The sequence below is a fragment of the Hemicordylus capensis genome, chromosome 5, assembly GCF_027244095.1.
Source record: "Hemicordylus capensis ecotype Gifberg chromosome 5, rHemCap1.1.pri, whole genome shotgun sequence".
Classification (NCBI taxonomy): domain Eukaryota; kingdom Metazoa; phylum Chordata; class Lepidosauria; order Squamata; family Cordylidae; genus Hemicordylus; species Hemicordylus capensis.
The window spans coordinates 23,099,778-23,124,972 of NC_069661.1; the positions used below are offsets into that span (position 1 = coordinate 23,099,778).

At 45.4% G+C, this 25,195-nt stretch overlaps 1 protein-coding gene across 1 annotated transcript in view; it reads right to left on the minus strand.

The window, feature by feature from the left end:
* Positions 1-1,125: 1,125 nt before the first annotated feature.
* Positions 1,126-25,195, minus strand: part of SNCA (synuclein alpha) — a 101,873-nt gene continuing 77,803 nt past the window's right edge. Inside the window, exons 5-6 of the mRNA XM_053256688.1 lie at positions 6,648-6,737; positions 1,126-1,769 (exon numbers count right to left, since the gene is read on the minus strand). Of these exons, the coding sequence (XP_053112663.1) occupies positions 1,737-1,769; positions 6,648-6,737 (123 nt within the window). The 3' untranslated portion in view covers positions 1,126-1,736. The remainder of the gene's footprint in view (positions 1,770-6,647; positions 6,738-25,195) is intronic.

A 25,195-nucleotide genomic window follows, 5' to 3' on the forward strand; every position in this document is an offset into this window, starting at 1 on the left:
AGTCGGTGTTGACTCCTGGCGACCACTGAGCCCTGTGGTTGTCTTTGGTAGAATACAGGAGAGGTTTACCATTGCCATCTCTCACGCAGTATGAGATGATGCCTTTCAGCATCTTCCTATATCGCTGTTGCCCAATAGAGGTGTAGCGGGGTTTCAAACCGGCAACTTCTGGCTTGCATTCTTGGCACGTTATTTAGTAGTGTGTGTGGGGGGGTGACCATCCGATTTACCCCACAACATGCACTGCAAAACCCCGTTTCAACAGGGTTATGCAACATGTGTAGAGGGGTGATTCAGATGATCACCCCTCCTCACACGTGATTAAAGGACGTGTGCAATTGTGTCAGCAGGCCCTGTAATGATGCCGGGGCTTGTGCAGTCACATCACTGACCCTGACATAAATCACGTGGAGGGCTGTGCCAGGTCGTTGTCCATCTGAACCAGCTCTCAGTAAGTTCCATTTAGTGATGGCAGTAGACTTCGGAACTGGGGGAATGGTGGGATGGGGTTGGGGGGTTGGAAGACAAATTCCAAACCCAGTTCAGATATCCAGTTATGAGCTAGACCCAAGCTCCACCAGTTCACCACTGCTGCCAGCAAGCCAGCCTTCCCCTACCAGTCCTTCACCACAGTAGGGAGGTCTTGTAGAGATATACTTCATTAACTTCATTAAACAAGCTCTCTCTCTCTCTCTCTCTCTCTCTCTCTCTCTCTCTCTCTCTCAGCCATGTTTTCTGTACTATGTTTTCTGACTGGATGAATTGGCCAAGAGTCTTAGAACACTACAATTCACTTTTGGTTCATCGAGCTCAGTACTGTCAATACTAGGGGTCTTAGACTCCAACCCTCCAGCAGATGCTGGCGTACAACTCACATTATCCCTGGCTACTGCCGTTGTGACTGGGGGTGATGTCAGCTGAAGGGCTGCAATTTGAGACCAAACTGCAGCTCTTCAAGGGTCTTTCCACACACCTTTACCTGGGCTATCCTAGGATTTGAACCTGGGACTTTCTTCATGCAAAGCATGTGTTCTGTCTCTGAGCTGTAGCCCCTCACTGGCTAATCCCCAACAGACACTTGTTAAGAAAGAAAGGGAGCTAATTATTCACCGCCATTTTAAAAAATGCTTTTTTGAACAGATACCATTTTATTTATTTCAGTTGGGCACTGTTATTTACAGATACAAGTTAGCAAAACATGTCACAGAACAATAAAATTTCACAGTTAATATTTATAGCTGCATAGTTCATGCTCAATTACTTTATATATATGTATATATGTATAGAAATATATTAACAACTTTCACAATAAGTCATCCCTGGACAGAAAAAAATTATCATAGGAAACATTAAAAAAAACCCTCTTGTATCATAAACAATACCAAATTACCAACAATCTGTCAACAAGACATGTACAGCTTTAGAAATAAGGAGTAGACACTTAGGTGTGTATCTTTTTGAAAATCCGTTTCAAACTTTTTAGAAGTTGAAGCCACAATATCCACACAACAACAATGGTTCTGACACTCAGATCTCCGTTTCAGAGGGAGGGAAGCCACTGAAACGAAAACTGGACGCAGTTACAGATACTCCAATCATTGCTGATGGAAGACTCCAAAAGACACTGTAAAAACTATAAAAATAGTTTACGACTGGGCACATTGGAACTCAGCACTTGTACAGGACAGGATGTCTTTGTTAGCAGGCCACAGGAGACAGAAGGAAGGGAATGGTGCTCATGCTTCAGGTTCATAATCCTGGTATTCCTCCTGTTGGGAACAGCAAGAGTCAACATTGGTAAAAAATGAAAAACAAATGGAATCTCGTTATATGATCTACAGGGGTTACAATTCCCATTGAGGTGGGTAAACCTGTTCCTGGGCTGTACTAACGCAGACCGCAGATAGAGCAGGGGTGGGCCATCTTGGCCCTCCAGCAATTTATTACGGCTGGGGATGATGGGAGTTATAGTTCAACAACATCTGGAGGGCCAAGATGCCCCACCCCTGAGATAGAGGCTTACAAAATGGAATGCTCCTCTGCGGTGGGTGGGGCAGGCGGTGGGGAGGAAAGATATGGCCCACATATTGGAAACCAGCGTTTCAGACAGAAATGCTAGCCTAGGACTCTTCTCCACAACATCTAGTTGTCAGGGGAGCAGGACACACCCCTGCCCTGGGTGGATTGCTCTGTAGCCCTTTCATCCTGAGACAACCCTCTCATCCTTGGAGGACCCTACAGAGGCTTTAGATCTGACACAGGAAGCAGATCTGGGACCATCTCAGCTATCAGAAGAGTCCTTGGTTACTGGGGTTGAAGCAGGGTTTGGGCTGGATTTCATATTTCCTTACTGATGGAGAGGGTGGCCTCATGAATTCAGTGCTACATGCTTTGCAGGTGGAAGGACCCAGATTCAATCCCTGGCATCTCCAGATACAGGTGCTGTGGAGGTGCACCAGTCCGCTTTCCTTGAGATCTTTGATGGGCTTTGGTCCTGAATGTTCTTGGAGGCTTCCCATGGTTCTGTGGTTGGTTTCCTGTTCACTTTGTGGGAGGTCATGGGCTGGGTGGCTCATGCCTACACTTCCCACACTCTGGCTGAACAGGGTTGCCTGTTCTATTCCCAGACTGATATTATTCCCAGATATCCATCCCTCGGTGCAATGTTCTGTATAATATTGAGCCACTGATACCCCCAGGAGTGCTTGTCAATATTTCCTGAAGATTGACGGCAATTCCTAGGGACTTTAGGCCAATCCTGGATGGTTGGTGACCATATGGCTGGATGAGGTGGGTTCAGCAACAGCTCATGTCACTTGCATCTTTGCTGAGGTGAAGAAAGGGAGAGTGGTGCAACTCAAATGTGCTCTCCTCTGTTCTGCCAGCTAGCAAGAACAAGTATTCCACCATGGCTGAACTTGGTTTGGAGAGAGGCTCAAGTGAAGACTGTCTGGTCATCTTAGTCCCATCACTGGCTCTCTTTCCCTGTTCTGCACTGAATTTGGTTTGGAGAGCCCAAGTGGATCCTTCCTCCTGCACCAAAGGTGAAAAGGTTATCTGGTATTCCTAGTCCTATCACTCAAAACTCGTGGGAAGAGGGCTTCCAAGTGTCACCAAGACCAAAGCACACATTCCTTAGAGCAGGGATTCTCAACGTGTGGGTCCCCAGATGTAATTGGACTTCAACTCCCATAATTCCCAGCCAAAGGCCACTGAAGCTGGGGATTATGGGAGTTGAAGTCCAATTACATCTGGGGACCCACACGTTGAGAAACCCTGCCTTAGAGGCTCGACCCTAACTCTGCTCCCCTTAAGGAGAAAAACACAACATACTATCCTTTTGCATAGCTGTAATATATAGAAAGACAAAACTTAATGGCCACTGCTTTTAGTTAAGCTGGACATGCAGTCTGAAAGCTAGATATGGAGTAGGGATGTGCAAAATGTTTCAACATTGAAACATTTTGCCTCAAAATGGGCTGTTTCACATGTCTCAAGTTCAAAACATGAGCCATTTTTGGAAGGGCAGTATATAAATCAATCAATCAATCAATCAATCAATCAATCAAATAAATAAATAAATAAATAAATAAATAAATAAATACTAAAACAAAACACCCCTTAAACAAAGGGCCTGTTTAGAGCTCGGAAGAAAACAAAACTGTTTCGAATCAAAATGTTTTGAGGTTTTGAGCACCATTTTTGAGGCCTGTTTCCCCCTTGAGGATTGGTTATCTGGCACTGGCTTCCAATTGGCTTGTGATCTGCTTGCTTCTTGGTTGGCTTGTTATCATAAAAATCAAGTGTTGTCATGGGCAACTATGGCCCCATTGGCTGGTGTGGGGGGGACCCCAAAGGAGGAAGTTGCCCTAGTTGAGCTTATGGCTGTGCTTGCTGCCAAGGGTCCTGCTGTGGCAGCTCTTGCAAATTGCAATGCTAGGAAGTAAGGAGTCATAATTATGTGTGAGAGAGCAACTTGTGCCAGTGATGTTACTGTAGCACAGGCACTGTGGCTGATAGTGGATTCTGGGACACCGATCCCATTTTAGTCAATTTTTGGATTGTGTTTGAAATGTGTGTTCTGTGTTGGGAGGGACAGATTCCCTTTTACTGTTTACTGCTTCTGCAGTATTTTCCAAGGCAGGGTTGCAAAATGCATTGCAAATTGCAATGCAATATTTTTGTTCAGTACACTCAGTGAGTGCAGCTTGTTCCGGCCATAGGAAACAATGGGGAAACTCAAAACACCACATTGTTCCCCATGGGTAGCTCCTAGGAGCTACTAGGATGAACAATGGGGTGTTTCGTGTTTGTTCCCTATGGCCAAAACACCCAAAAGGTTTTGAGCTTTGTTCAATCAAAACAACCAGTACTATTGTTGCTTTGGTGCAATGTTTCAGCCTTCTGCGTTTTGTTTTGAGCTCAAATCAAAATGCAAAATCTGTTTTGTGTACAACCCTAATATGGAGATCATTTTAGAAAAACACTGTGATTCAGACATTGTCCATTAAAGTCTGTAATTTTGTATCTGAATTTGAGTAGGTATCATTGTAGCTTCTCCATGGAAAAAAGCAACTAGTAGGGGAGAAACATGTTTTGCAGAATGAAAGAACTAAACTCTACAATTATGAATAGGTTTAAAGAAGCAGCATGGCCAGAGAGGCACGATTTACAAATGTTTTCACACTGCATAAAATAAGAATCATTTTGAGTGTGTTTCTCATGCTGATTTAGGACCTGGTCAACATTAAGGTTGGCAATACATCATGGATTAAGCTTTTCATGCTGCAGGAAATTGCTTTGCTTTTTTCTTTAACTAGAAATGCTTACAAAATCCACCTCCATCATTTCCCCCCCACAGATATTGAGGTTCTGTATTACCCAAAATGAACACAAAGAAGAAGTAGAACTAAAATTACAAACATCTTTGGCTGAAGCAGGTATTTTTGAAGGTTATTTTTAAGTTGCTTTTTAAAAATATTGCATCAGGGCGTTCTTGTGGGACAGAAAAATTAAATATTTATGTTTTCAATATAAAGATCTTGTAACCTGTAAAGTTCTATGAAAAGGCAACAAAAATAAATGAAATATGTTTTCTTTAGGAAGTCAGTCTTAAATTTTTGTAAACATATATTTAGAAACTTAGATATGTGGACTCGCACCCTCCATTCCAGAGGAGATGCGAACTAAAAGTAACCATGTACACCACTCTGAGCTCCTCGGAGGAAGAGTGGAATATAAGTGCAATAAACTAACTAACTAACTAACTAACTAACTAACTAACAAACAAACTAACTATAAAGGGATTAAAATTATTGTCCAATATCTGTTATCAACATTTCAAAATTGAGGATCAAAACTGAGGGTTTCAAAATTGAGCTCTTTTTTTTTTTTTTTGCTTCTCTTCTATTCCTGCGAAAGCCCTTGTTGCCTCCAGGAATATGTCCTCAAGGGCTGCACAGCCCTTGTGGACATTTTGGACATATTGAACCCAAAAAGGGATTTTGCAGAGTGGGGGAGAGAAGCAGAAATAGCTTCCCTCTTCCTTTGTGTACTTGCAGCTGTGAGACAAACCTTGTATGCAGTTAGATCCTTGCAAGGACTGAACTTTCGCTCTGCCTTATAAGCCTGTGGGGCACGTCAGCCAATATTTTTAGCCCTCCAATCAATATTAATTTATTTGGCATAATTAAGTGCTAGGTGACATTTACATTTTGATTTGGTAAAGCCGTTGCAAAGTGATTTTGGCCTATCAGTTTCATGTAGTAAATATATCGTTTAAACCCCCCCCCCCATCCCCATCATGACAGCCAATATTTATCCATGACAGAGAAAGGTACCATTATATGTTTAGATTAAGCTTTTACCATGTGGTGGCCCTTCACAAGAACATAAGAACAGCCCTGCTGGATCAGGCCCAAGGCCCATCTAGTCCAGCATCCTGTTTTGCACAGTGGCCCACCAGATGCCGCTGGAAGCCACAGGCAGGAGTTGGGGGCATGCCCTCTCTCCTGCTGTTATAAGAAATAGCAATAGCAATAGCACTTACATTTATATACCGCTCTATAGCCAGAGCTCTCTAAGCGGTTTACAATGATTTAGCATATTGCCCCCAACATTCTGGGTACTCATTTTACCGACCTCAGAAGGATGGAAGGCTGAGTCAGCCTTGAGCCCCTGGTCAGGATCAAACTTGTAACCTTCTGGTTACAGGGCGGCAGTTTTACCACTGCGCCACCAGGGGCTCCTCCAGGGGCTTACCAGGGGCTTACCAGGGGCTTACCAGGGTAGTCCCAGGGGCTTACCAGGGGCTCCTGGTAAATAGTTACCACAGGCAGCTTGTGAGCTTAGAGATACAGTATGTATAATCCCCCTGATAAATAAAATTTATCTTATCAAAACTCTTTTTCCTTCCCTCAGAGTTTCTTCTGGAGCCAACAAATTCACCTCAAAATTTTACTTTAGAATAAATTTAGTGGGTACTCTAGTCCTAAGCCTTATCAGCATTGTTAACTATATATAACTTTATACTATGTGGATTCTACAGAAACTGCTTTCCAATTTTCCAAAAACATTTGACCCAATAATTCTATCGCTCACATGTCCATTGCTGGCATATTTTGAGAAACCATCAAAGAAGGAATTACCTCAGGAGGCATTTCATAGGCTTCGTTTTCAGGATCTGCTGGCACGTCTGTGTTATCCATCATACCTTCCTGTGGGATACCTTCTTCATTCTATTATTGTAAGCAATGGAAGGAAACAAAAGCATGACACAGATTTCTTATTCATTTAATATGAAATATAACCCATCACTCTTCATCTCCAATAAAGTATTTTTGTGGCTCAGTGTAGTTAATGGAGTATTGAACATAAAATTTTATTTCATCTTCTCAGCTTCTTTTCACAGAGAAAACGAATAACTTAGAAATTTCCCCACAATGGGGAACAAAATGAAGAAGAGAAGGCTCGTTGTCTTTCTACTTTAATTCTTGGAAGATGCTATGACTACAACATCGTTAATTAGTTAACCACAGCTGTGTGCATAATCTGAACCCAGGACCCATGGTTTAACTATGGTTCTCAAACCAGGATATGAAACCAGGATCTAATCCTGGTTGTAAACCAGTGTTAAACCACAGCTTCTGGATTTAGATGAGACATCTCACATAGAAATGAAAGAAACGAAGAAACATAGGAAGCTGCCTTGTTTCAAGTCAGACCCTTAGTCCATCTAGCTCAGTAATGTCTACACTGACTGGCAGTGGCTCTCCAAGGTTGCAGGCAGGAGTCATTCCCAGGCCTGCCTGGAGATTCTGCCAGGGAGAGGGAGTAGCTACCTCTGAGCTACAGCCCCGTCCCCAAGCCAACAGTAATGTAGATGATGCTGTTGCATTTTATGACAGCCTCACAGACTTCTCCATGAAAACCCACATGGAAATTGGCACATTTTTTGTTACATGTAAAGCTTGTAAAAATAGATTTGTGCCATTTCCATAGCACAAAAAGAATGCACTCGGTAGTAGGGATGTGGAAGCAGGGCTTCAGAGACAATAGAGATACCACAATCTGCCCCTTGATCTCCACTACCCTAACCCACTCCAAAGCAGACATTCAGAGGTGAAATACGTGTTCCATGCTAATGTATTAAAAATAAAGCAAAGCTCTTTTGAGAAGGGACATTTAGAGAGGTGAAACAACAGGGGAGGGAAAGGGAGCTTAATTCATTCCTTGACAATTAATCTGCTCCAAATAGCCCCCTCCTCAGTGACTTTTCTCTTGCAGGATTCAAAAATTGTGTTTGTGTGGGCAAGCGCACATTTGAAACCTACAGGCATATTAAGCTGGCTTATACTGAGTCAGACCACTGGCCCGCCTGTTTCAGTATTGTCAACACTGACTGGCAGAAGCTATCCAGAGCTCCAGGCCATGTGTGTGTGTTGTGTTGTGTTGTGTTGTGTGTGTGTCTTTCCAAGCCCTACCAAGAGATACTAGTGACTGAACCAGCAACTTTCTGCATGCACTCTCCCTCTAAGCTAAGGCCTCGCCCCAAACCCCATGGGGACCATTTGGGGGCAAACTTGGAGTAGAAAAGAGAAAAATGGCAGGTAAGAAAGGCTGAAATGCCCCCTCCTTTCCCTGCCACTTCACTGCATCCATCATTCCTTTGATTCACATTTTGTTTTTAAATGTTTTTGTTTTTGTTAAAAAACTGTTTGGAATACTGTTATCAGTATTAGTGAGTAACATGACATTGTTATTATATTTGCTACTGTGTAGGTTGATTGTTGTTGGGGAGGAACATAGGAAGCTGCCATTTACTGAGTCAGACCATTGGTCTGTCTAGCTCAGTATTGTCTTAACAGACTGGCAGCGGCTTCTCCAAGGTTGAAGGCAGGAATCTTTCTCAGCCCTATCTTGGAGAAGCCAGGAAGGGAACTTGAAACCTTCTGCTCTTCCCAGAGCGGTTTCATCCTCTGAGGGGAATATCTTGCATTGCTCACACATCAAGTCTCCCATTCATATGCAACCAGGGCAGACCCTGCTTAGCTATGGGGACAAGTCATGCTTGTTACCACAAGACCAGCTCACCTCTCAAGGGAGGACACAGAAGCTCTTGTCTCTGGACTAGATGGCCCCGATTGTACCTTCCGACGATGATTTTCTGGTTAACAATTTTAACAAGCTGCAGACTTGCAAGATGCAAGAAGCCATAGATCATTCAAAAGGAGCAATTACTGGTAGGCTAAGAAATATTTGACAGACATGATGGAGTATGCAGGCAAAAGGTAGGAAAGCAACAACTTGTAGAAGCAAAACTCTCTCTCCTAACTCCTTCAGGCTCGCAGACTAATGGGCTACTGGATGCAGTATCAATATGTGACATATAAAATAGACAGCAGACCAGTTCTCAGTTGTATTAGGTTGATTAACCTGTCCCACAATGTCTTCTGGGGGGTGTTCTTCCTTCTAATTTAGATTAAGTGCCTTGGCACCAGCTGCTGCTTCCACTTTATGCTCTGGATTTTGACAACTAGCTGGGCAGAGTGCTCTTCACCAATACTGGCAACCGCTCCTTGGAGCTGTGACCTGAAGGGAACTTGGAAACAGCATTTCAGATGTGACTCTCACCAAAATCGGTCCTCAGTGGGGCATTGCAGCCCCAAAATATTTCCCAGGAGCCCCAAAGTGGGCAGAGGGGAGGGAAGCACATATCCCTTGACAATCTTTTAAAGCAATGGCTATATAAATTTGACAGCCTAAATGTGCACTTTGGAACACAAACTGAGGGCTGCAAAGAAAGGGTCGCACAATGTATGATTCACTTTCTTCTTATTTCATTAAGGATGTGGACCGAAATGCCCCACGGGGCTTCACCTACAGAGCTTCCAGTCAAACAATTATACCAGGGCGTTTCATGATTTTATGCACATACTGCACAGCAGAAGCTATATCACATATTCTGAGGGCTAGGGATAATATTTAAAGGAGTGGGAAGTGGCCTGAGAAAGGCTTTGCTTCCTATGGTGCACACACATATTTCTTTTGACACACTGGCTGACATCCTAACAAAGCACTGGAGCAACAGGAGAAGCAGTGGTACTTCAGTGTTCAACTAACTCCATTCCATTGCAGACTGAGCAGTAGGGCCAAATTTTGATGACCCTCCCCCCTTCCCCAGATGTGCTCTGTGCCACCTGAAAATATGTCCCTCTGGGTCACACTGCCCTTGGGGACATATTTTTGGGCAACACAGAGGGTTTTCGGGGAAGAGGAGGTTGTTAAAATTCTGCACACACACCCCACCAAGCACTAGTGCAGCATTAGTCTGGAACTCTTCAGAAGCACTGGTGCTACACCAATGCTTCTCCCATTACACCGGCATTTCATTAGTCACAATATCAGCCACTGTTGCCTCTGCTCTACCAGGGAGTTATTCGCACATGGCTACATGCTTCAGGGTACATGTTGAGCGAAGCCACTTCAAACTGCGCTTGCGGCATTGAGGGAAGCAGCCTCTCCCCTCTGCTCTTGAGTTTTGTTCTGAAACACGTTCACATGGCATGCATCCGTGTTTTCCTTCTAGCCAATGGCAGGGGGAGAGTTTCCTAAAGACTGATATCTGCATTTCTAAAGAGCATCCCTCTTATCATGCTATTGATTCTACATCAGTGCCTCTCTCTATGTGCTCTGGCATTTTCAGAAAAAGTAGCTTGAAGCCAGCATTTTAAAAATCCGAAAATACGTCAAGATAAGCTAGATTTGGGGTAGAAGCCCTGTGTGTAAAGTCTCTAGGCACCGTATGATTTTGAAACAATACAAAACCCAGCCAAACCTGTTTATCAGAAGTGGGTGCATTCACAAGCAGTGATCACTCTTTCAAACTGACTGAAACTTTGATACTTCACTTCTTAAAAAGATCACCAAACGAGTTCTCTTTGCTTTCACTTCCTCTCCTTTAGCAACCACTTAATTTTCTCCCCCAAATGCATTTTTCAAAATTCTGCTATAGTTTTTTCCCCTCTCTAAAAAATATTATAGTTAAGCAGTGGTAAATTCCAGATGCATTCCCTACTACTAGCTCTACAATCCTCATTTACTCAGAATCACTGAGACTTACTCCCAGGGAAGTGTGCGAATGATTGCAGCCTCAGGCTAGTTCTGTACTAACACAAAGGGTCATACATATCCATGTGAAATAACTGGCAAAATCTGCCCTGCAGATGAGTACAATTGCATTGCCCACAGAGCTACAGTCTGTAAGCAAGCTGTTAGATCAATCAACTAAAGGCCTTAATAATAGAATAAAAAACACCCCCAGTTAATCCGGCATTTAGAATAGTAGAGTCAGAGGTCATTTCATTCGGTTCCCTGCATGATGCTGAAAAACCAGAGCTAGCACACCCCCAACAGAATTGTCCAGTCTCAGCTTGGAGACTGCCAGTAAGGGAAAGCCCACCACCCGCTAAGGTAATGGGTTCGATCATCAAACTGCGCTTACCATTTAGACGTTTCTCCTAATGGACAACCAAAACTTTCCTTCCTGTAACTTAAGCCCATTAGACCTCATCCTGCAATCTGGGGCAGCAGAGAACAAGTGTTTGCTTTCTTCTGCGTGACTGACCATCCTTTGGGTTTTTGAAGAATGCTACCATAGTCCCTCTCAGTCTTGAGGGGACTCCTACTAATTGAGCAAAGAGGCATCTCTTAAATTGGTGACCCTCTTCTATTTAGCAGGAGGAGAGCAACTGGCCCTATCCAACCCCAGCATGGCATCCCTCCCATGGCTGTTGCTGGTGTCTACCTTATGTTTATTTTTTAGATGGTGAGCCCTTTGGGGATAGGGAGCCATCTTATTTATTATTTATTTATTTTTCTATATAAACCGCTTTGGAAACTTTTGCCAAAAAGCAGTATGTAGTAGTAGTAGTAGTAGTAGTAGTAGTAGTAGTAGTAGTCTTCTCTTCTGTAGGCTAAACATACCCAGTGCCATCAGCCTTTCCTCAGAGGACTCATTTCCCAGCCTCCCCTGCCCATCTTGGTTGCTCTACTCTGAATCTGTTCCAATTTGTCAACATTCTTCTTCAAGTGCAGCACCCAGAACTGGACACAGTTCGGAGCAACGCATCTGTTGATTCCATGCACAGCCCTACTCCATTTATGACTGTTCACAGGCACCTTTTACAGGTTCAGCATGGAAGAAAGCAAGACCCTCTAGTTTGTTCTTTATTCAATTTATATGCTGAACATATGCTGAGAGAAGCTGGATTGGAAGAAGATGAGCGTGGTTTTAAAGCTGGAGGAAGAAACATCAATAACCTGCGCTACGCTGATGACACCACTCTGATAGCTGAGAATGCAGATGATCTTCAGGTTCTAGTAATGAAAGTCAAGGAGCACAGTGAAAAAAATGGGACTATGACTAAATGTCAAGAAGACTAAACTAATGACAACGGGTACAGCAACCAGCCTCAGAATTGACAATGAAGACATTGAAGTGGTGGATAGCTTCCGCCTTTTAGAATTTCTGCTCCGAACCGATTTGGTCAAACTGACTAGCCGTTCGGGTCGATTTGACTGAACCAATTCATCAGTTAGGCGGCCAATATACTTGTAAAGGGGAATCTGGTGAGGATTCCCCTTTACAAGTACAGGGGTGGTGGACTTTTTCAAATGTAAGGGGTGGCTGGGTGGTAAGAGAGGTAATAAGCTCCTTACCCCTCCAGTATGGTTGCCAGCACTGCCACTCATAAGAACATAAGAACAGCACTGCTGGATCAGGCCCAAGGCCCATCTAGTCCAGCATCCTGTTTCGCACAGTGGCCCACCAGATGCTGCTGGAAGCCACAGGCAGGAGTTGAGGGCGTGCCCTCTCTCCTGCCATTACTCCCCTGCAACTGGTACTCAGAGGCATCCTGCCTTTGAGGCTGGAGGTGGCCCACAGCTCTCTGACTAGTAGCCATTGATAGACCTCTCCTCCATGAAGTCATCCAAACCCCTCTTAAAGCCATCCAGGTTGTTGGCTGTCACCACATCCTATGGCAGAGAGTTCCACAAGTGGATCACGCGTTGTCACTCGCTACCACTTGCCCTCCCAGCACAGCCCCAAGTGTGTGCTCCCTCCTTTACCAAGCTGCCAGCTGATTTACTTCTCTCACCGGCCTCACCTTACTGTTTCTGAACCTGTTCATCCAAACCGGGTCTGGTTTGGTTCAGTCCACAATCAAACTTCTGAACCAGGCCTGGCTCAAGGCAAACTGGTTCACAATGAACTCTTCATGCACACTCCTAACATGCAGATCTTTAAAAATGTTTTCAGTTACAAACTGCTCTCCTTTGTCTCTCTCCATCCATATTAATCTGTTTCACTTCTCCGCTGTTATCTCCCATCTCATTTCCCATGAGACCATGCTCACCCGCTGTTACTAGAATATGATAAATCAGGCATTTGTTTAGGTTTCTAGGGTAGTGCTGCTTAGTGCATAATATGACACTAAAATGGAAAAGTCTGGTCTCCGAGCTTTCAGATAAAGTTAAGTAAAGGTGTACCGTCGAGTCAGTGTTAACTCCTGGCGACCACAGAGCCCTGTGGTTTTCTTTGGAAGAATACAGGAGGGGTTTACCATTGCCTCCTCCTGCGCAGTATGAGAAGATGCCTTCTAGCATCTTCCTATATTGCTGCTGCCTGATACAGGTGTTTCCCAGTGTCTGGGAAACATACCAGCGGGGATTTGAACTGGCAACCCCTTGCTCTCTAGGTAAGTTACTTCCCTGCTGTGCCATTAGGTGACTAAGCTTTCAGATACCAATAACTTAAAAATCCGCTCCCTTTAAGATTTGGAAGAAAGAAGGAATTTTCTCTCCCATCAGACTGATTCTTGACTTTGAAGCTTGAGGAAGTATGTTGATCATGAGCTCAACATTTCATATCCACATCACCCTGTCATTAAAGAGCATACTTTTCCTTTGGTTGGCCAGCATTGAAATGTGTCAAGTGAAACCTTTTTAAAAAATTACTCTTGAGGTTCCACAGTAAGAATGTGTGTTCTAGTGCTAACAGTCATAGGAAAACAGAAGGTGTCTCATTATCGGGGCCATCCCTGGGGGCGGGGGTGAGTGGGGCGAGGGGCAAATCAGCATATGCAGGGGGGCCCTTAATCTGTGTGGGCCACCCCCCCTTAACATGACATTCTAATATGTAAACTACAGACACAAACAAACATACACAATTTAACATTGTTGCATTCCAAACTTGAATTCCAAAATTGAATTCTCTTGCCATAAAAATCTCATTTAAAGGAAGACACTTGGATTCTCAACACTTAACTCAAAGTTGGATGGCAGCCATTGGGGGTATTCTCACGACTGCAGAAAATCGGGCTAGCTGTGAGAACCACCGTGGCTTGGCTGCGAGCCCGGTGGTTCTAGAGAGGGGAACCCGCTCGAGTACCCTGCCCTAAAACCAGGTTTGCGGAGCGAGTGCTCCGCAAACCTGGTTTTCAAGATCGTGAGTAGCCGCAGCTCCGCACTGCACCTACTCACAAGGAGACTCCCGGAAGGGAGGCGAAAAGCCGCCTCCCGGCTCCAGGGGTCTCTCCAGTATGCCCTGTGTGTTCATGCAGGGCATACTGGAGCTTCCGGGGGCTGTGCGGCCCCGAGCTCCCCAGCTCCCGGTGGCTCCGTCACGGAGCCAGCAATCATGTGGGCGGCCGATCCAGCCACCCAGGGCTCCCGCTTGCTCGTGTAGCTAGCCCACTCTCCCCACTCACCCTGCTAAACCGGGTCTCACTGATCACTAGATCAAGCTCATTCTGTAGGTTATAGTTAAACAATCCATTATATATATTGGATAATTTATGGGAAATGCAGTAATACTGCGTAATGACCTACTGATACCAGATTTTGCATGAACAACCCTGCCACTGAAATTAGCCGAATGCACTACTATTTACACTAGAATATGCTGGGGTGGGGGGAGGTTTAAATATCATTTGCTTGTATTTTATTTAGAAGAAATCCTTAATATAACTAGCAGATTGTGAGCCCTTTGGGGACAGGGATCCATCTTATTTATTTGTTATTTATCTGTGTAAACCACCCTGAGCCATTTTTGGAAGGGTGGTATAGAAATCAAATAAGTAAGTAAATAAATAAATTTTAACTGTCATTGTTCTCAACAGATGTTCACCACTCAATAATCAGATCAGTAATTCCCAAACCACATCATGCCCCAAAGCAGCAGATCTTTCTCAGATTCAAACTTGCCATATATATTCATTATTCAATAAAATGAAAAACATTTGAAGTTGAATCCTACAGATTTCAAACTGTTCTTCTACTTCCCTTACATATTAATTAAATGTGTAATTAATTACAATTAATTAAAAATATATATTAACTATATTTAAATCCTTTATTAGTACAATCTATGCAAAAGGACTTTGCCCAATCAATAACAAGCCTCATCTGCTAGTTGAATATATTGGACAGAAACCCAGATATGATAGTTGCTCCTATCTTTAAATGGACAGTAAAACAGTTTGTGAAGCATACAAATGCATTGCTTTCTTTGCTTCTGCCACAGAAACAGGGATACCATGAAGAAAAACTGGTATGATTCAGCAAAACTTGTACAATTTGTGCACTGAAATTCTTTGTGTTTACCATTTTTATTGGTTAAATGTAAATAAATAATAAATTAAAAAAAAACAGACAAGAATATCAAACCACAGCTTGATCCTGTTGCTTCCCGTCCCACTTCCTCCAGCTCTTCTAAAATCTATCCCTCTTGCCTCACCCCTGAAAGTTTACTGTGTCTGTCTGTCTCTCTCTCTCTCACACACGAAACACTTTGAGATTACAGTACTTCTCTCGCACACACTGTTCAACTTCATGGGGCTGCCTGGCTACCGGCACAGGGCTGCCCAATCGTGGCCGGGGGCCTGGGTGCTTTGCTTCAACATGCCCTCGCGGGTGCCCAGCCAGACCCCCAAAGACTCCATGGGCAAGGAGGAGAGCAGTTCGTGGCGAAAACTGGCTCCTAGGGTGGTTAAAGGGGGGCTACGTAGTGGGGAATGCTCAAACCAAAGGGCCTCGGCGCCCTGCTGCTGCTCCACCACTCGTCCGCCACTCGAAGAGACTCCTGACCCTGCTGCCGATGACATCACTGCCGCTGCCACCTCTGTGCTGCCCGGCCCCGGCCCAACTCCTGGCCCATCCACGTGGGTGCGCTGCTCTTTCCCTGCTCATCGGGAGCGCTCCAGCAGCAGTGATCCTCCCTGTCGTGCTGGCTGCCGCCTACGCTGATGTAATAGCGGCTGTAGAATGGAGGCAGGCTGGTGTTGTATCTGGCCTCCCCCCATCTCTGATTGGCCTATCCCAGCTATGTGCAGGGGGGGGCAAGATAGTGATGCTGTGCCTGCCAGGGCAGGGCACAGCCAAGTGCAGCAGCGGCGAGCAGGTGTACGGGTGCAAGCCGAGGGCGAGGATGGGTTAGCGGCTGCAGCCGAGCAAAGAGGCAGGCTCTCCATTTGCTCGGACAGTGTGTGCCCCTACTGCGGGGCCTGTCCAAGAGCGGGGCCCAGGGCAATCGGCCCGGTCGCCCCACCTTAAGGACAGTCCTGCTCACTGTGCCAGGACTATTAACAATGATGAAAGGATCATTTGGTAACCAAGCTGCATTCAGGGCTTAAACATCAGGACCCAATAGATCTCTTTAGCTGAAGGTTCTCTCAGGGCTTTATTGATCATGGTTTCTTGGATCATGAACATGGCAGGAATGAGCCCTGAGCCTGCACTCTCTTCCCTGTCTCTCCCCTTTCTTCCTCTTTTCCATTGCGGAGCTATGCCTACAACATCCTGATTAGTCAACCACCACTGAGTGTATAATCTGAACCCAGGACCTAAGATTTAACTATTGTTCTCAAACCAGGATATGAAACTAGGATCTAATCCTGGTTGTGATTGATTGATTGATTGATTGATTAAATGCTGTCAAGTCGGTATTGACTCTTAGCAACCACATAGATTCTTTATCTTCAACTTGGCCTTTAAGGTCTCTCAGTGGTGCATTCATTGCTGTCGTAATTGAGTCCATCCATCTTGCTGCTGGTCATCCTCTTCTTCTCTTTCCTTCAACTTTCCCCAGCATTATGGACTTCTCAAGTGAGCTGGATCTTTGCATAATGTATCTGAAGTATGATATTTTGAGCCTGGTCATTTGTGTCTCGAGTGAAAATTCTGGGTTGATTTGTTCTATGATCCATTTGTTTGTTTTCCTGGCTGTCCATGGTATCCTCAAAAGTCTTCTCTAGCACCAAAGTTCAAAAGCATCAATGCTTTTTCTATCTTGCTTCTTCAAAGTCCAGCTTTTGAATCCATAGAGTGTCACAGGAAAAACAATTGTCCAAACGATTCTAATATTTGTAGGTGTAGACACTTCACGGCATCTAAATATCCTTTCCAAGGCCTTCATTACAACCCTACCAAGTGCTAGTCTGTGGCGTATTTCTTGACTGCTGGATTTTTTACTGTTGATGGTGGATCCTAAAAGGCAGAAGTTATCCACCACTTCAATGTCTTCATTGTCAATTCTGAGACTGGCTGCTGTACCCGTTGTCATTAGTTTAGTCTTCTTAACATTTAGTCGTAGTCCCATTTTTTTCACTGTGCTCCTTGACTTTCATTACTAGAACCTGAAGATCATCTGCATTCTCAGCTATCAGAGTGGTGTCATCAGCATAGCGCAGGTTATTGATGTTTCTTCCTCCAACTTTAAAACCATGCTCATCTTCTTCCAATCCAGCTTCTCTCAGCATAAGTTCACCATATAAATTGAATAAAGTGGGAGAAAGTATACAGCCTTATCTTACTCCCTTGCTGATCTGGAACCAGTCTGTTTCACCATGTTCCATCTGGACTGTGGCTTCCTGTCCTGTGTGTAGGTTTCTCGTGAGAACAATGAGATGCTCTGGGATGCCCATTTCCCTAAGGATATTCCACAACTTGGCATGGTTGATGCAATCAAAGACATTTCTGTAGTCAACAAAGCACGTATGACGTCTTTCTGGTGTTCTTTGCCTTTCTCAATTATCCAGCATGCATCAGCAATGATTTCTCTTGTTCCCCGGCCTTTTCTGAAACCAGCTTGAACATCCGACATTTAGCTTTCCACATAGGGCTCTTATCTGCATTGTATGATCCTGAGCATTATTTTGCTAGTATGTGAAAGTAAGGATATTGTGTGATTGTGGTTGTAAACCACTGTTAAACCACGGGTTCTGGCTCTGGATGAGACATGCCTCAGAGAAATGAAGGAAACAAAGAAACATAGGAAGCTGCCTTATATCGAGTCAGATGGTCAATGGCTCTTCAAGGTGTCAGGAAGGAGCCTCTCTCAGTCCTACCTGGAGATGCCAGGGATTGAACCTGGGACTATTTACATATAAAGAAGATGCTCTACCACTGAGCTACAGTATTGTTCTCACATATGTCCCAGATATTCTACACATGGGTGCATGCACGCACGCACACACACACCTGAGGAGAGCTGGTCTTGTGGTAGCAAGCATGACTCCCCCCCCCCAGCTAAGCAGGGTCTGCCCTGGTTGCATTTGAATGGGAAATCACATGTGAGCACTGTAATATACTGTAATAATATATATTTATTTTGGTCATAGACCAGTAATACAAAATAAAATAAAAACAGATAAAAATGAAAATAGGAACAACAATAGAAAGTTCATTACACCATGTGAGTCTGCATTTGACATATTATATGAAAAAAAAAGAGCCCCTGGTGGCGCAGTGGTAAAACTGCCGCCCTGTAACCAGAAGGTTACAAGTTCCATTCTGACCAGGGGCTCAAGGTTGACTCAGCCTTCCATCCTTCCGAGGTCGGTAAAATGAGTACCCAAAATGTTGGGGGCAATATGCTAAATCATTGTAAACCGCTTAGAGAGCTCTGGCTATAAAGCGGTATATAAATGTAAGTGCTATTGCTATTGCTATTGCTATATAGCAAAATTTAGCCACCGTATCTACAACATCAGAATTTAGGTTGGTAAGCAGATAATTTAAATAAAATTCATCTTGATGACCCAGGAAATTATTCATGAGCAGGGCTATTAATTTACATCTTACTTCTCTATAGTGATCACAGTACAACAGGACATGAGCGGTTGTTTCGATATGGCCAGATCCACATGGGCACACTCTAGATACACTTGACTGTGAGCACTGTAAGATATTCCCCTCAGGAGATGGAGCCACTCTGGGAAGAGCAGAAGGTTCCAAGTTCCCTCTCTGGCTTCTCCAAGATAGAGGCTGAGAGAGATTCCTGCCTGTAACCTTGAAGTAGCCACTGCCAGTCTATGTAGACAATACTGAGCGAGATAGACCAATGGTCTGACTCGGTATACGGCAGCTTCTTATGTTCCTATGAACTGAATGATCCTTGCCGTCACAAAGTGGGAAGATAGACATCATGGGAATCAAGTCTAGGCACGTACAGGTGAATGCATAGAGTGACTAATCCACAGTTACCTTATTTGCACATAGGTTTGTATGTGTGTATGTGCTCCCTCATCTATTACACAGAGAGAATCTTTGGACAGGCAAGTTCATGAATCAGCCACAAGTTTTCGTGGGCTTTCTGACTGTCTACCATTCACTATAGTTGTGCACTGCTTTAGCTATTGTGTTTCTGCCATCATAATTACTTGCTCTTTAAACTGACAATTACAGAATTGACCCTGATCTTGGCTTTTAGCTCCATGCCTAGGAATACTCTCGCACCTGTTATCCAGGCTCTTGATATCCTGTTTGAAGACTGAAATTCAATAGCTGACTCTCATCATTTATTTGTGCTCAATTATTACTCTATGCTAAGCAAGAAATGGATCTACTGCCCCTTTTTTTTAAGGCTTTCACATTGGCAATCAACCTTAGCAAGATATGAGAAGTCTTTGGCTGGCTAGTAAGACAAGCAATTCTATTACAGCTTGTTGAACATGTTTATCTAGCTAGTGATATCCTTCAGCAAAGGTGAACTGATATTTTAGATTATATTTCTATATACTGTATCATTTAGACAGGGTTGAAGGATCTGTGACAGCAAAAGCAAATACCAAATTGGGTTTATTGTTTTAATAGGAAGCTCTACAGAACAGGCTGATAGCTGTCCTTGTTTCAATGTTTTAGAAATCTACCACTTTTAATCAGCAGAGGTTATCATAATTTCCTGTCACTGGTCGCTGCTCTTTAGTACGGAAATGTTTAACACATTTCTTCTGTTACCAGATTAACCCTTTCCTAATGAGGTAATTTAGTTTAACAAAACCCGTAATAGGACAGTTTCAAATACGGGGAAGTTAGATGTTAAAAGTTCCTTCTTTGCCATCCGTCAGACTCCAGACGCCTAAGAAAGAGATTCGATGCAATGGAGACCTCTGTGAAGGTGGAGCAGAAGAAGGGTCCTCTACAGGCAGTCCACACTTATGACACTGGGCCGGTTCACATGTACAGGATTATTATTATTATTATTATTATTAATTCGATTTCTATACCGCCCTTCCAAAAATGGCTCAGGGCGGTTTACAAAGAGAAATAAAACAAATAAGATGGCTCCCTGTCCCCAAAGGGCTCACATTCTAAAAAGAAACATAGGACACACACCAGCAACAGTCACTGGAAGTACTGTGCTGGGGGTGGATAGGGCCAGTTACTCTCCCCCTGCTATATAAAGAGAATCACCACGGTAAAAGGCGCCTCTTTGCCCAGTTAGCAGGGGATTGTATTTAGCGCTAAATGGAGTTAAAATCTCTAGCTCCAGTTCGTCTTGCAGACGTACAGCTAACTGCTGCTAGCCTAACTGGAGTGGAGGGAGAAAGGAGCCCTTCCCTGCCACGCAGCCTCCCAGCCTGATCCCAGGCAGCTCTGTGGACAGATTGTGGGGAAAGTGTCACTGCATCAGCCACTTGGCCGCAATTGCACACGATTTCCAGCAGGGCATGCCTTGCAAGATCGGGCATTTTTGGAGCGCCTAGCCCACCTTTGGCAGGGGAAGTGCAGCAAGAGCCCTTTAAATGCTCTGCAATGCCAGTGCCGCTTCTGCCAGCCATGGCACTGCCACCCCTACAAGTGACCCTGTACCCCAAAAGCACCACTCAAACTCCCACCCCTATGGGGAGCAGGAGCCTACAGGTATGGAATCCCGCTTTCTCTGCGGGATGGGAGGGGAGAGCCCACATTTTCCAGAATGGGATGTGCAGGAGAAGCAGGGCAAAGGATGCTGGGCAGGGTCTGCCCCACCATGACCAGGGAAGATGTTGTAAGAGGAGACCCCACCAGAGCACTCCAGCCAGAGCCATCCAAAAGCCACTGCAAGCAGCTTCCTGCTCAGTAGGTTCACACTCTCATGAGAGGGCCAGTCTATTGGGGATATGCCTTTGCCCACTAAGATGCTATTCCCACCCATGGACTGCAAGCTCACGAGTTGAGCCGGTGAATTAACCACCAGGGAATCCAAGGGCCCCTTGCTCTATTGGGCCCCCAACTATCCTTGTTTAAAAACAAATTATTATTTAAACAAAAAACAAAACAAAAAACCCCTTCCTTCTCCCCTCATCCTTCCTCTGCATTGAGCTCATTCCAGAGGACATTCCCACACCCCAGCATCAATAGCCTGGACATGCGCTTGGCCATGGGAAGGTCCCACAGGACAGCACATCCTTCAAAGTTCAAAGTTCCCAGGTCCGGTCTGTCTGTGCGCTGCTAGTAGATGAGCGGGCACGGGGAATCTAGTGAGTGGGCACTTTCCTCAGCTTCCTTGAGCAGCTTTTTCGACTGCAGGGGCTGCTGGCAATGGTGCACCTGTGCATAGGTGAGGCCAGCTGGGAAGGGGGCTGGCTTCCCTAGCAGAGGCATATCTAGGGAAAATAGCACCTATGGCAAGCACTGAAATTGCGCCCCCTGTCCAAACATCTGATACACATGTTTCAGATAACGTTACCATATCAGCTGAAAAACACAAGTCAAGCTCATTAATCTTTTAATAATTCAAAAATTATTTAGCAGTGGATGTAGCCAGACCAAAAAATGATGGAAAACTACAAATTTCAGTATGCTGGGGCTCATGAAATACCCAAATACTATGTGGAGGTGTACTTGGGAAACTAAACAGAAGTGTCTGTCTAATTCTCTACTATGCATTGTAGCATCACTATTACATACGTTTTAAGAATAAATGGAGAATTTGACTTTTCCCAGATACTCTGAAAATAATTAAAGGATATGCAGAGTAAACTGGGTCACTGCTTGGAATATATTCTAGTCTTTCAGAAAGACAGTTAAAATGAGAGAAAGAGAGCAAGAAACTCCCAGTGGCCTTAATACTAAGGATTTCAATCTGATTTAAAGACAAACTCACCATTAATATTATTAAGACATCACATTTAACTCACTTATCACAAGAAGCAAAGTAAAAGCAAATGAATCAATCCTGGTTCATAAGCTTCAGCTCAGTATTCACAAGCCCTGATTCTCTGTACATAGTGCCAATCTGAATATGTGCACAGTGACTTATATTATATTTAATTTTTTTTACCTGTAGCCCCTTCCTAAAGGCCATGGGGGGGGGGGTCTGCAAAGGTTCCCCCTCCCCCCTGGCCTCTAGGGCCTCGCAGGGGCCATTTGAGCATGTGTGATGGCCATTTTGTTTTCGATGGCGATTTTTTTAAATTTTAAAAAATGGCGCCCCCCCTTCAAGTGGCACCCGGGGCACGTGCCCTGCCTGCCCTACCCTAGATATGCCCATGTTCCCTGGCACCTCAGCCACCATCACTGGGAGCAGGAAAGCAGTTGTCGGGATACCTCTGCCCACTGGATCAAATTAAAGCACCTGTGGCTTGCCTCTCTTGTGAACGGGCGTATTCCGTGTGGGCAGTGCCACACTCATCATCATACTTTGCCTGCCTCTGAGTAGACCTGGCCTTATTCATGAGTAGTGGGGGGCGTGCCCCTCTGGGAAGTGGCTTGGCTCCCCTTCTCCACCCTTTCTTTGTCCAAAAATAGAGTAGATACCCCCATTGTTCCACACACTCTTCCTATGTGTGTACCTAGAAGCTCCAAGAGGACATCACCCTCATCCTGGTGCATGCGCAGTGCTGCTTTAGGGCTAAGCACAGGCACGCATCTGTCCACCCATCCAGGGCTCCTGCTTAATGGCCCTCCAACCTGCCGTATGTAGAGCCATGGGTGTAGGGATGGATGGAAGAGTGGAGCACACCCACAATCTGGACACCGCCGGGGAGTGGGGCTGTTGCTCTGTAGCGCTGGAAAGGGTACACCTGCACACATGGCTGAGTGGGCACTCCCACAAGTCGCAACCCATCCTCGTTCTGTCTATGTTTTGCCACTGACTTCATAGCAGATTTGTCTGGGCAAAACACTTCTCTCTTCTCCACTCTGACGGTCCTTCTCATGAGCTGTCTGGGGGTGTCCTCATGGCCTGTCACTCTCATGCCTGGCCACCGAGACATGTGTCGGATGGAGGTTTCCTTGAAAAAGGATCCCCGTGGACCCAAGACCTTCCTTGGTGACCTGTCCTGCTCATGAGCCAGCTCTGTGGGCATCCACCGCCCAAAGGGGAAGGGGTTGGGCCCCTCTAATTTGTTGCTCTGGAATCCCTTCGGGGGGTTGCCTTTCAGGTCCGGCTATAGCACCCCAACACAAAACCATTTGTGTGGATGGTGTGGGCAGTGGGCTGTGGAGCGGAACCTTCAAGACATTCGAAACTCCCGGGCCAGGGCTGTCATTGCAGTGTATATAGATCTGGAGGCACAATGATTCCCAGGAGCAGAGAGCACCGGTCACCTGCGACCCAGTATGGCTGATTCACATGTTGGGGGCCACAGATAGGGGTGCACTTCTCTACACTGGCAGGTGAGATGGTTTGGCATTGGCTTTGCAGCGCACACCAAGATGGGAAAAGCACTTGCACGCGTGGCCCATCCCCACAGCTTTCCGGCATGGAGCATCCTCTCTCACTCCCCTTAGTCTGCTACTCTTGCAAGAGTGCAGACTAGGGGGTTTCTCCCTGGCGTCATTTCCAAATCCATGAATGGCAACTTCTTTTCCAACAGCAGCACTTCCTTACGGAGTTTGTACTAGTTCCCCACAGACGGTTCTTCGCGTGAGCAAAACTTAGGGAGCAAATACCCCACCCCACCCCCCACCCCCGGGAAGGGGCTGAGCTGGGACTCCCTTCCCCACCTGTAAAGGTAAAGTGTGCTGTTGAGTCGGTGTCAACTCCTGGCGACCACAGAGTCCTGTGGTTGTCTTTGGTAGAATACAGGAGGGGTTGACCATTGCCTCTTCCCGCGCAGTATGAGATGAGGCCTTGCAGCATCTTCTGATATCGCTGCTGCCTGATATAGGTGTTCCCCATAGTCTAGGAAACATACTAACGGGGATTTGAACTGGCAACCGCTGGCTTGCTAATCAAGTCATTTCCCCGCAGCGCCATCATTCATTCATTCATTCATTCATTCATTCAATTTCTATACCACCCTTCCAAAAATGGCTCAGGGTGGTTTACACAGAAAATTATAAATAAATAAGATGGAACCCTGTCCCCAAAGGGCTCACAATCTAAAAAAGAAACATAAGACACACACCAGCAACAGTCACTGGAAGTACTGTGCTGGGGGTGGATAGGGCCAGTTACTCTCCCCCTGTTAAATAAAGAGAATCACCACATTAAAAGGTGCCTCTTCGCCAAGTTAGCAGAGGTAAGAGATAATGCCATTAGGTGGCATTCCCCACCTGTACCTGGTTAAAAATAAAGCTTGGCTGCTCTGGAATCCCTTCTGGGGTCTGCCTTTTGGACTCCTCCAATTGCACTCCTAGAAAAATATTTTGACATGGATAGTGCAGGTAGTGGGCTGCAGAGTGCGCCCATCCAGCCATTTGAGGGCCAGCATCTTCGCATATGTAGATCTGCAGGCGCAGAGATTTCTGGTAGTGGACAGGTGGCTGCCAGGTGAGTGGTTGTGAACCTGCTGTCCGCCATCTACTGAGACTGGGAAAGGTGTTGCTGGGGTATCCTTCCCCGGTGCTTGCAGGGACATAGTATCCCAGCTGGGCATCTGCAACCCTCAGGTCCTCATGTGTGCTCCATGGCCTGCCATTCTCATGAGAGAGCAGTCCTGGTTTGTAATGGCAGGGCAATATCTAGATGGACCACAGGAGAATTCTGATCACTTCCCTGGTTGGTGCTTCTCATCAGGGAGCAGAAATCCTCCCTGGGGAAGGGATGGGCCTCCCTACCCCACCCTTTCTTTGTGAACAAGATAACTTGGCTGTTCCAGCGCCCCTGCTTGGGTCTACCTTTGGGCTTCCCCCTCCCGGCGCCATGAGGGGGTGCCCTGCTTGTGCTTCCACTTGGGGTGCTTGTGCTTGTGGACACTTGTGCCCGTTGCCCCCTAAGTGGCTTGGCAGGCTGGCCGGTCCGGGATGGGGTGTGTTGGTGTCTCTGTAGCTTGGCAATTCCATAGCAGGAGGATTTAAGATCCTGGCTTCTTAGCCCTGCAGGGAGCCAGTCAGCTCCTGGCAGTTCCCACGGGTTCCCATGGGCAGCCAAGCCCGGGCTTAGCTGCTCTTACAAACACAGGAGTCTTAAACAGGTACAGATTTG